The following is a 12,595-nucleotide window of genomic DNA, read 5'->3' as shown; positions in this document are numbered from 1 at the left end:
CTTGTCCCCTTAGCTGCAGCTTGAAGGAGGACTTTTACTTTGAAAGATATAACCGGAATTTTTCTTTTTGATCAAAACGATTCGTATACCGAAAATGCACCGTGTACTCGTGCTTGTGTTTAATTAAGTTTTCATTTTCTTACATACAAGTTTAAACACAGCATAAAGCACAGTAACTGATATTTCTTTGTCAAATACTTTTTTAAAAAAAAATTCTTGACCGGAAGCCTAACTATTTTTCTTCCGGTTATTACTTGCAGCAACTGGAGAGTTTTTTTGTTCAGATTAAATGTTATATACAAAATATATTATAGTTTGCATAGATTGTGTAATAGAGGTGTAAGGATTGGGTTTCTTTGGGTTCCAGCACATGTGGGTGTAGAAGGAAATGAGGATGTGGATATACAGGCAAACCTGCCATTGAAATTACAATCAGTTGATTTACAGATACCGTTAAGCAAAGCTGAAGTTAAGAGCATTATTAATAGTCAAATCCAGAGAATATGGCAGGAGCACCAGGGACATCAGCGAAGGCATCTTTATAACATTCAAAGGCATCTTGGTCATGGGAGGAGAGTGGGTAGGAACCGGACAGAAGAGATAATAATCACCTGTCTTAGGTTAAGTCACACAGGTCTTAATAACACTCTGCAGCTGAGAGGCAAGCACTCAAACGGACAGTGTGTGCACCTCAGTGAACCCGAATCAGTTCAGCATGTATTGTTAGCGTGTAGGGCCTATGGCCGGGACAGGAAGGAACTGATGGACACTTGTTTAGATTAAATTCACATTGGAGTGCTTTCTTGAAAAGGCCAGTTGATGAAATTTGTGAGGAGAAGGGGTTTAACAAACAAACAAAAAAAAAAAAAATCTATGTTTATTTTGGTCCAAATCTTGATCCAAATCCAGTCCAGTAGGTGGCGGTAATGCACCTCTAAGCTGGTCTGCCAACCGCCATTAAAACCAAAAGAACAAGAGACAGAAGTTGATTTCGATGTGTAACTGACGCGCTTCCTACAGATTATCGGAAATTTGCCCTCTGGTGGGTGAGTTTACAAGTTTGCAGTTTATAATGAAACTCGCACATTGCGGATTTCTTCTTGTTGCTCCTCGTAGACAGTTTTTATCGTTTAAATGGGGTCTCCTGCTCTTGGTCCAGCAGACATGGAGGGACCGTCCGCTTGCTCGGACGCGTCTCTGCGGCTGACGGGAAGGAGAGACTCCGGCGGGGATACAGAGGCGGACCCGAGCCGGGACATGAAACACTTTCGCGTCTGTCGCTTCATCATGGAGACAGGTAACACAGGGGAGTGTGAGGAGTACGTTTTTCAGGCTGTAGTAAACGAATGAAGCCCTACCTATGACAGTCTGATAAATTCAGATCAATATATCAGCTGATGTACGTCACTGGCTATATTAATGCAAACAAACAAACAAAAAAAGATGAGGTCGTTGTTTATTAACTTACAAACCAGCTGCGATGAAGGTATCTCACAGATAAAGCTGTGGTCAGAAGTTTGCATACACTCATCATGGACAGGAACGTAATTCTGGGCTTTTAATGATTTCGTTGAACTTTTCTTTTTCCAGGATGGAATGATTGTACAGCATACGTCTTTAATGACTTTTAAAAAAGTTTGAATTTATTTTAGATTTTCTCTAATCCACACAGGCGCAAATATATGCATATACCCCCAGTAATATTTGGTTAAATGGCCCTTAGCATTTAACATCAACAAGCTTCTGGCATAATTCTGGCTGCATATTTGACCACTCTTCTTGGCAGAATTGGTAGAGTTCGTGTAAGTGGTTGGTTTCTTTGCATGGACCCGACTTTTAAGCACAATCTACAAATTTTTCAGTAGGGTTGAGGTAGGAGCTTTGGGAAGGCCATTCCAGAAGCTTATTATTAGTCTGCTTTATCTATTCCAAAACTTTGTGTTTGTGCTCATTGTCCTGTTGGACACCCAGTTATCTCCAAGTTTCACTTGTTTAGCCTTTGATTTGAGGTCAGTTTGAAGAATTTGGAGGTAGTCCTCCTTATTCATATTTCTATCCACTTACTGGTACACTGTGCATACCAGTACCACCGGCAGCAAAGCAGCCCCATAGCATGATGCTACCACCACCATGCTTAACAGCTGTACTAAACCTCACCTTTACCTCCTCCAAACATACCACTTTTGTCATTGTGGTCAGATAGCTCAGTCGTTGTCTCATCTGAATCATAAAACATTCTCCAGAACACGTTTGGCTCGTCCATGTGGGCAGCTGCAAATTTCAGTCGAGATTGAGGGGTTGTCGATTTGGAGCAGGGGCTTCTTTCTTGGTTGCACCCTCTTAGTCCATAGTGATACAACATAGGCTTCACTGTGTGGACAGTGACAACTGGTGTTCCAGCAGTTTCTGGTTCATGGCAGGCTTTAGCCTGGGTTGTTCCTGGGTTATTCCTGAACATCCTAACCAATTTTCTCTCATTTGAATCTTCTTCCAGACCATGGCAAAATAGTGACACATCCAGATAACTTTATACTGATGAGCTTGGAATATGCAGTTGTTTAAAAATGGCTCCAAGGGACCTTTGTGTAAATCTACAGTTCTCCTTCTTAGAGCTTCACTGAGTTCCTTGGACTTTCCTTTTTTTGTGGTATTGGGCATTCCAGTGAGTGCTGTCAAACAAATCTTTTTATGCTGGCAAAGAGAAAATTACCAGTTGTAGTCAATCATGATCACTAATGAGCAGTTGAAACTTAAAAGACACTGTAGAACTTTCAGCACCGTTTATTAAAAGATTTAAGTGAGTGTTTAAGTGTATGGTTGATGTGGTCATTGTTCATATTAAACATTACCAAAGTATTAATTGACCAAAAGTAAATTTTATCTTTATTTTGTACGATGTCAATGAAAGGCATCAGAGAGCACTGAGCACTGAAGCCTTGCCCACCTGCTGTTGAGACTTTGTTTGTGAGGATCAGCCAATCAGAAGGTTTTCTTAAAGGGGGAGGAGCTAAAACTTCTTATTTCATACAGAGTATGAACGGAGGAGCTGCACCAAGGCCCAGCATAAGATAATTAAAAATTATTTAAATTAATAGGGGCTACTTTACCTCAGTTCAAAAATAAAAGTATTGAGTTGGAAATGAGCAGTTTCTCTGCAGTACTCTGCAGTAGTACTCTGACTTTCTTCCTAGATCTTGATTTGTTAATTTTAATTGACATTTCAAATGATTATTATTGTGAAATGGCATTTCAGCATTACAGCAGATGGAAATGTGTGAACCAATCAGAGATGAGCAAAGTGGATTAAGAACTGTTTCTTGCTCCCGCCTCTGTTATTCAGGAGTGAAACTCTGCATGCGCTCGGTGCCCGTGGCCACAGCGTGCCTGCTGTACCATCGTTTCTTTGAGGGGGTCAGCATCCATGCGTATGAACCGTACCTGGTAGCCATGAGCTGTGTGTACCTTGCTGGTAAAGTGGAGGAACAGCACATCAGGACCCGTGACATCATCAATGTAAGCCACAGGTAATATGCATACACATAATCCATAAACATTTTAAACTTACTGCTGAGAGAAAAACGACAACTGTTTGCTTTTGCAGAAGAAACGGTTTGTTATCATGTCCTCTGAGACGGCCTCTCAGATGTTTGACTTTGCTCGAGAACTAAATGGTTGAGTTTTGACTTTCTGAACTCTTTTTGTTGCAAGTGAGGACATAAAAAAAAAACTACTACCAATATGTTTAATAAATCATTTTTGTTGAGTAGACTGTTTAGTACCATATTTTTTGGACTATAAGTCACTCCAGAGTATAAGTCACACCCCCCGGCCCAAACTATGAAAAAAAGTGCGACTTATAGTCTGGAAAATATGGTATTTTCTTGACTCAATGGTCTGGTCTGAAAAATATCAGAAAAAAGTAAAAACTAAATAGCCATGACAGTTTTATAGTTTAGGATAAAGAATTTTGTCCCAACAGTCCAGAACCACAATATACTCAGTATGCAATCATATACGAAATAAGTTATTTACGTAAACATACATTTATATAAGAGATAAAACACAGTGGGCAACATGATGGTGCAGTGGCCAGTACTGTTTCCTCATGGCAGTAGGGTTCCTGTTTGAAGGTGGCTGCAGCCTTCCTGTGTGGAGTTTGCAGGTTTTACCTGTGCCTGCATCCCACAGTCCAAAGACATGCATGTTGATTGGTGGCAATATGTCCATGGAACCCTGATTTGTGGATGGGCTCCAGCCGTGTCGTGTTTAAGAAAATCAATTTTTTTCTGGAGCCGTCAGCTTAAATGCTCTCCACCCCCCTGTCCTCCCTCCCAGGTATTTCCACAGTGGCAGCAGTCCTTTAGAATGTGACAAGGAGTTCTGGGACCTGAGGGACAGCGTGGTGCAGTGTGAGCTCCTCATCCTCCGACAGCTCAACTTCCATGTCTCCTTCGAACACCCTCACAAGGTAGTTGTACGTGCGTGTGCACGCGTCGCGTCCCCGTTATTTGGTGTTGAACCTCCTTGTTTGTCTGTGTTACTGTTACATGTTGTCATGGTGATTCAAATATGCTTGTTTTTACAGTCACGTCTGGGCCAAATTTTTTTTTTTTTTTCAGTTGTTCTGATTCTTTTGGCTTTACTTACATGACATTTAATCAAATTCCATGTTTTTCACATTTAAAGGGTCTAGTACCTGTGACTGGCTAATCGTCTGCTCTCTTTCCTCTTCAGTATTTGCTCCACTACCTGCTGTCTGTCAAGTCACTTGTGAACCGTCATGCTTGGTCTCGAACCCCCGTGGCTGAAACTTCCTGGGCACTGCTTAGAGACTGTTACCATGGAGCCATGTGCATCCGCCACACACCCCAACACATCGCCATAGCAATGCTGTACCTGGCTCTAAACAGCTACGGAGTGGAAATCCCTGCTGGGGAGAAAGAGTGGTGGCAGGTGTGTGTTTCACAGTGTTCCTAATTACAGAGTGAAAAGAGGGGCTTATCCAAAGTGTGTGTGTGTGTGTGTGTGTGTGTGTGTGTGTGTGTGTGTGTGTGTGTGTGTGTGTGTGTGTGTGTGTGTGTGTGTGTGTGTGTGAGAGAGAGAGAGAGAGAGAGTGAGTGAGTGGCTATGCACTGATTTATTACTTCAAGTGGAAAATGTGACATCACCTTATATAAAGTTAGAGGCTAACAGGTGCTAGCTGACACATCCAGAAGATGAAAGTTTCTGAGGTCAGCTCATTGTGGGATGAAGCCCGAGAGATGAAAACAGTTCGTCTGTCATCTTAAAGCATGTCATTAAATTTAAACCTTAACTGCTGCTGAAACGTACACATTTTGAAGAGCAGAAAGTGTCCCCAATAATGAGTAGAATCAGACTATGGTCTCCATCCTGTTACACCCTCTAATTTGCCAATAATGGATACCATTGATGTGGGTATTTAACTGCACTCAATTAAGGTGGTGCTATCCAGCCTCCATAATGCACACTTTGTGGCACAAAAAGGGAGTTCGTTTTCTACTTCCAGCTTCAAAGAACACGAAGTTTACTCAGTTAGTGACCATAAGTGGATGGACATCGGCTAAAATGGCATTAAGTCACATCATGTGAGTGGCTCTTTTTTTTTTTTTTTTTTTTTTAAAAACTGGCTCAGCGTGACAGGCTCTCCCGTCTCCTCCACTCTTCACCCGGCGCTGCCCACACTGTGGAGTCTTTCACTGACAGATGCCTGGTGAAACAAAAGTCCAGGAGAGGAGATGAACAGAAACCCTCCTCCTTCTGTTTCCTTTCATTTTGAGATGGATCAGGGGAGCTGCTCACACATGCACCTTATTTCAGTGAGGGCAGAGGTGCAAACATTTACACTGTGTCACATTAATGCCTGGATGCTGACGTGTCCCTGGATGCACAGAGTCTGAAAGCAGCTGACTGACGAGCTGATGTGCTGCCATCGACGGTGTCTGTACGTAACCACCGATCGCCTTACAGGCATGGTCCGGCAGCACTCATTTCAGTTCATGAGCCACATGCAGACTGATCTGATCTCAAGCCAGCTTGGCCGTTACATTACATATTAATAGTAACCTATTATTTTAAAAGAGGCAGCCCTCCAAGTGTGGAGAAGTGCTTTCTAAAAACTTCACATCAGCCACATGTTATTTTTTTTTAAGGGGGGTGGTGACCCCCCCACCCCCCCCCCCCCCCCCCCCCCCCCCCCCCCCCCCCCCCCCCCCCCACCCCCCCCCCCCCCCCCCCCCCCCCCCCCCCCCCCGTTACTCACTGAGTTGGTCCATTTACGATGAAGATGATGGAAACTCTGAGCTGAAGAAGAAAAATTAGCACCGCTTCAACTGCACGAGAAAACCAGACTGAAGTCCAAAATTTACATTTCTTACTTTGTTTCTTAATACTTCAAAACTTCTGAATTAACATGCAAAAAACAGATTTAATTGATCTTTTTAAATTTCTATGAATTTTTAAGTTAAAGATGTCGAAATGTTTTTGTTCTTTGAACTGTTGTGGTTTCGTAATGATGCAAATGGATAAATACTCACCTCCAGCTCATAAATGATTAAACTTCTGACTAAAAGCTCCTCCAGGTTTATGAGAAACTGTCAGATCGATCACAGTTCCACAGTTGTGCTACACAAGTAAAGATGAAAGCGGCCCGATGGCCCGCCTCAGGCGTGCGTGACCTCACAGGCGGGAGGGTTGCTGGTCAGGAATTCGGGGTAAAAGGGCATGCTGTTTATTTGCTCTTTATACATCAGAACTGTTCAGTAAACGACATTATTTGAACACAGGTTGAGAAATATCACAGACAGTGACATTAAAATAAAAAACCATAATATTAGACAGCCGTCTGTTGATGACTGTGTCAGTGCTTGGCTGTTTTTTTACACGTAGCCAGGCAGGCTTTTCCCATGCTGCACTGCGTGTGCTGTCATATATACATATAAATTACCACTCACGGTGGAACGGCACAAAACTATCACATGCAGAATATTTGTAACGAAACAAAACAATTCCAGTAAGAAACATAGTTTTAATTAATAGCTCCATATAGCGTTATCATCACTTTGACCTTCAGATCAATCTATTGACCATAAAGGAGAGGTCAGAGGTCAAATGTGACATATTTTAAATCTTCATATGGTACTTTCTATATGTTGATGATGCACACACACTTGTAAGAATCATAGATTTTAAGTCATAAGGTTTTTTGTCAATTTTGGACCAATAAATCATCAAGTTGACCTTGATGACCTCGGTGGATGTAAGCCAGATTTTAATGGATTGTTAACATGACCCCACTCTGCACCCTTACAAATTAATTCAAAGCTTTTTTGAGCTATTGTGTTTACACACAGAATGACACACACACACTCACACATGATACCAAAAATCTAACCTCCTTGGCAGAGGGAGCAGTAATATTAGACCTCTTTATTATTCAAACAACTTGTCTGCATCTAGAAATGCTTTTTCACTCCAGCGTAGTTATGCAGACGTCACCACAACAGAAATAAAAGTGCATTTTATTTAGAAATTAATGACTTTACTACAATTTTCATGCTTTTCAAAGGATCAGTTTGCTGAATTAAACCCTTTGACAGTCTTTCTGTATATTGATCCCCATGAGGGGCAGCATGTTTACCTGTGTGTAGCTGTGGATAGCTTCCTGTTCAGCGTGTGCTCATTTCCTCAAGTGTCCACAGGAGACAAAAGCCACGTCATTGCAAAATCCAGCTGGTCGACATAAATTGGAATTCTTCTGTAAAGAAGCCTGCTGGGTGCAGGACGAGCGCTCCTGTCTGAGTGCGTGAGCTGCATTCAGATTCTTCCACAGCAGCACTGTGAGGGGAACAGACAGCACAGACCTTGCACAGGCTCCACCTGCTTTTAGTGTTCTCGTGCACCCTCCAGCTTTGTGTCACTGTGCACTTTAACCAAAGTGGCGATGGGACCAGACCATCAAGTCTTCAGACGTACAGATGTCTCTCTTGATTGTCACACAGTTTTACCTTTTTGTGTGTGTGTGTGTGTGTGTGTGTAGGTGCTGTGTGATGACGTGACCAAAGCGGATATCGACGCTGTGATCGCAGACCTTCTTCAGCTCTACGACATGGAGGCCAAGTGTATCTGAGCGACACACCTACAAGACCGTCACTATTTATTTATTTTTAGATGTTGTTTTGTTTTCCATCTGTTTTTGTGCGGCAAAAAGCTGCACGTTATACTGTACATAGTAAATGAACTGGTACTTGCGTAGCTATTTTGAGTACTCAAAGCGCTCGTGTTCAGGTGTGCCTGAGGTCGAACAGCACTGAGTGTATTGGTCCATTTAGTTAGCTGACAAACATGCATGCACTACTGATTCCTGCCACTGTGGGGCGCTCTGATCCACTGTTGAACACATCATAAGCACCTCAAAACATCCTGATTATCAGGACTACTGATCTTTTCACAGGTGACATTTTTACTACAGATGCTAAACTCATTCTGGAGTAGGATAGTACTATACCGTAATAATATTGGTGAGGTTTTAGACTTGAGAGCACTGTGCAAAATAAATCTGCACTGGCACATACCCCAGCTACTACAGAGCAGGTACACTGAGCAGGTTGCTAGTTTGTTGTAGGGCTACCAAATTTCCATGTATTCACACATTTTCAAACATGTTTCATACATGTTATGTATTAGTTTAGGAGCTTTTGCAATTTAAAGGCAATTTATTCTGCCTTTCCTAATTTTCTGTCTTAAATGCAGTGTTACACAGGAGAGATGTTAAACCCGTGAGTGGGGTTGGGTGTAGTGCTCTCCAGTAACTTAACTGCTACACTTACATGAGCGAGCTGAGTAAGTGTAGCTGCGTACACAGGAGAGACGAGGGAGGATATTTCCCTCTTCCAGCATGAAGAGAGTAACATGTCTATATACCAGAGGAGAGATGACCTCATTCACTTAACAGTATGATAAGAAATGACTTAGCCTAACTGAAATGGACCGATATGGGCTGAATAGGTGAAACAGTAAGACGATTTTCAACTGGTTCTTTTTTCCCTTTTTTTTTTCTTTTAAAGTATATTTTTTTCAAGCTGTTTTTATATGAAATGGAAAGCATGTGCTGATAAAGGTTGGACTGGATTGTAACTGCCTAAAATAAAAATGCAAACAAATCCAGCTGCTTGTATCTGGGACACATGGGCAGAAATCCTGAACGCTTAGACCTCAGACAGGTTTTCTACTCTTAGCTCTGGATGATGTCCCTAATATAGTCGTCTCAGGCACACTGGCTGTGAGCACATAAGCCTCACCCACCTGACCCAGACTTTACTTGAACAGAAGAATTTGGACTGTTTACACTGGTCAACAATGATTTTGCTACCTGGAGAAAAATACCTGATATAAGGCATTTCAGGTGTGCTGATTCCAAATCTATAATCAGAATTTCTCTAGCACGTCAGGTTCTTGAGTTATGCACGTCAATATTTAGCTAATGTATTGCTGTACTGGTGCTTCTCACACAAATGTAGAGTGAGCTAAGATTTTCTCATTTTGAAACTGAACAGAATTTAATTTAATTCAATCAGCTGAACTTTAACTGCCAATATTGATGATCAACAATGCCAGAAATTTGCAATTTCTTATAGTGACTGCTTTGATCTGTCAGTAGATAAAAACAAAGTTTTAGTGCTACATCAAATCGTGAATAGTGTTTCTGGGGCGGTCCAAAGTGATGCCACACTTAAAGCTGGATCTCTGATGGACCCCAAGTCTGTGAGCTTATTAGAGACAAAGACTTTCCATCTAAGCTCAGACCCTTGAACTAAGAGCACAGGAATCATTTGTTTGGGTGGGACAGAATTTCTTGGGCAACCACAAACTATGAAGAACTAGTTGCCGGCATGCTCGTATCATTCAAACATGGGTTGCACATTCACTTCCTTCACTCTCATCTTGACTTCTTTCCACCTAATTTGGGTGATGTGAGCGATGAGCATGGTGAAAGGTTCCATCAAGATATCTCTCTGAAATGGAGATCAGGTACCAGGGGCGCTATAACACAAACATGATGGTGACTACTGCACCAAACTCCTGTGAAGCACAAGAGCAAGTGTTTGTCACACTTTTGAACTGTTTAGGCAGACTAACTGTGGACTCTAATAGTTTGAGATTCCTCATATGATGGATTTTGGTATCTGTCTTTTTTTTCAGATTTGTTTTTTTTTGGCCTTTTCTGTGTTATTTGTTAGTTTTCCAGTGGAGATAGACAGGAAACCAGGGAGGACAAACGGGAAGACAAGCGGCAGATAGCGACAGGCCGGGACTCGAACTTGCGCCGGCCACACAGCCAAGATATGTGGGCTCCTGCTCACACTCTGAGCTATCCTGGTGCCCCGTCTGTGTTTTAAGATAAGATAAGATAAGATAAAACTTTAATGATCCCACGACGGGGAAATTTGCGCATTACAGCAGCTCAGTACAGGAAACTAAAAATAGAATAGAATAAAAATAAAATAGAAAAACACTATACACATATACATATACACATATACATAAGCACTATATACAGAAAATATATAGTCAATACACACATGTACATATACACACACATCAAAACACTATATACAGATATCAAAATATTATATACATTTGTAGCCGGTAAGGTACACAGCATACACGGTATGCATTATATGGGTGAGTGTAATAAATAAAATGTATCTGGACTGTAAGGATAAAGTGATGGCAGAGGAGGTAAAGTGTCCAAGTGACTCAAGACATTATGAAGTGTTGTACAGTCTAACTGCTGTTGGGATGAATGACCTGCGAAAGCGCTCCTTCCTGCAGCGAGGATGTTTCAGTCTCTGACTGAAGGAGCTGCTCAGCTCACCCACGGTCTCATGCAGAGGGTGATGGGGGTTGTTCATGATGGATGTCAGCTTTGCTAACATCCTCCTCTCACCCATCACCATCACAGACTCCAGAGGACATCCCAACACAGAGCTAGACCTCCGCACCAGTTTGTCGATCCTGCTCCTGTCCCTTTCGGTGCATCCACCCCCCCCAGCAGGCCACTGCATAGAAAAGGGCAGATGCTACCACTGAGTCATAAAAGGTCTTTAACAGAGTCCTGCAGACACCAAAGGACCTCAGTCTCCTCAGCAGGTGGAGTCGACTCTGGCCCTTCTTATACAGGACATCTGTGTTTGTAGTCCAGTCCAGCTTGTTATTGAGATGAACACCCAGGTATTTGTAGGAGACCACTGTCTCAATATGCTTTCCCTGGATGTTCACCAGTGCTGTAGGGGGTGGCTTCCTCCTGAAGTCTATGATCATCTCCTTCGTCTTGCTGGCGTTGATTTGGAGTGCGTTGTTCTCACACCAGCCGACAAAGTCACTGATGACACCCCTGTATTCCTGGTCGTTCCCATCTGATACACATCCAATGATGGCCGTATCATCTGAGAACTTCTGTAGGTGGCAATGGTCTGAATTGTACCTGAAGTCTGAGGTGTACAGACTGAACAGGAAGGGTGAGAGGACCGTGCCCTGTGGCGCCCCCGTGCTGCAGACTACCACATCAGACATACAGACATTTCGCTAGTTGTATCTTCATGGTGTACTTTTATAATAAAATCATTGATGTTGAGTTTGGTGATTGGCATTTATTGGCATAGTTAACCTAACTGATCCTGATGTGCTGGAAAAATTCTGTTTGCATATTTGGAATCAGCGTACCCAAATGAGTAAAAATCAGTTGTTTTTCCTCAGGTAGCAGACAAAAAGTTTTTTCTTGACTGTGATATTTTTCAGAGGGTTAACCCTGGGTTTTCAATGTTATGAATTTGGCTCATTTCATTATAATGTTGCTGCAGACCTAATCTTCTCCAGAAAAGGTTATGTTCCAGATAAGAGATCAAAAGGTATGAAATTATCACCCACTCAGAAATAAACTTTCCATCACTGTGTAATATCCCTCAGAACATGAGCACTGATAGTAAGATGATGTGAAGTTCTTTGACCCATTTCTGATGCTCATCTTATGACGAGCATCAGAAATGGGTCCTTAACTATCCCTGCTGTGGGCTGTAAACAGTTTTGTTCTGTATGCCTCTCTGTCATCCTGAAACAGGGCACCGGTTTGACTTTGTGACATTATATAAAATTTGTATGTAGACTAAGCCTACATTTGAATTCTGTTTTTATATTTGTCTTTACTCTGGGACACCTTGAACACCACCAGGACATTAACTTTAACGGAGTCTCTCAGTGTTAACCTGCACAGTTGGCATTTTTACTGGATTTACTTCCCGGCTTCAAAAAGGTTAAAGTCTGTGGAGGAATGTTTGTCCGCTCTTTTTTAATAACGTTGCTTCAGTTCGTTGAGTTTTGAGGTCATTTGTTTATGTACAGCTCTCTTAATGTTCTGCCATAACATTTCAATCATGTTGAGCTGTGAACCTTGACTGGGCCATTGCAACATCTTGCAACACCAGTGTTCTTTTTCAGCCAGTCTGTTGTAGATTTGCTGCTTTGCTTGGGATCACTGTCCTGTTCAGGGTCCCAGTTTGGGCCAAGTTTAGCTGTTGGC

At 42.1% G+C, this 12,595-nt stretch overlaps 1 protein-coding gene across 5 annotated transcripts; it reads left to right on the top strand.

The window, feature by feature from the left end:
* The first annotated feature begins 280 nt into the window (after positions 1–280).
* ccnq (cyclin Q) lies at positions 281–9,461 on the top strand. Of its 5 annotated transcripts, none has more exons than XM_030733831.1 (6): positions 281–1,042; positions 1,160–1,297; positions 3,341–3,524; positions 4,336–4,468; positions 4,735–4,953; positions 8,057–9,461. In XM_030733831.1, the coding sequence occupies exons 2-6, from the start codon at positions 1,165–1,167 to the stop codon at positions 8,144–8,146; spliced, it is 759 nt and encodes a 252-aa protein (XP_030589691.1). In that variant the 5' UTR covers positions 281–1,042; positions 1,160–1,164; the 3' UTR covers positions 8,147–9,461. The 5 variants fall into 5 exon arrangements, with proteins under 5 accessions (XP_030589691.1, XP_030589689.1, XP_030589690.1 ...); XM_030733829.1 differs by having other exon boundaries at positions 281–1,046; XM_030733830.1 differs by having other exon boundaries at positions 282–1,042; positions 1,163–1,297.
* The last annotated feature ends 3,134 nt before the right edge of the window (positions 9,462–12,595 follow it).

Source organism: Archocentrus centrarchus, chromosome 7 (assembly GCF_007364275.1).
Source record: "Archocentrus centrarchus isolate MPI-CPG fArcCen1 chromosome 7, fArcCen1, whole genome shotgun sequence".
NCBI classification, from domain to species: domain Eukaryota; kingdom Metazoa; phylum Chordata; class Actinopteri; order Cichliformes; family Cichlidae; genus Archocentrus; species Archocentrus centrarchus.
The sequence above is the reverse complement of the archived record's forward strand: the minus strand, read 5'-3'. Positions and strand labels throughout refer to the sequence as shown.

Coding starts and splice junctions, on each gene's coding strand:
- ccnq (XM_030733827.1), top strand. CDS start 1,135: ATGGGGTCTCCTGCTCTTGGTCCAGCAGACATGGAGGGACCGTCCGCT. Junction 3,525..4,335: donor ATCATCAATGTAAGCCACAG/GTAATATGCATA, acceptor CCTCCCTCCCAG/GTATTTCCACAGTGGCAGCA. Junction 4,954..8,056: donor GGGAGAAAGAGTGGTGGCAG/GTGTGTGTTTCA, acceptor GTGTGTGTGTAG/GTGCTGTGTGATGACGTGAC.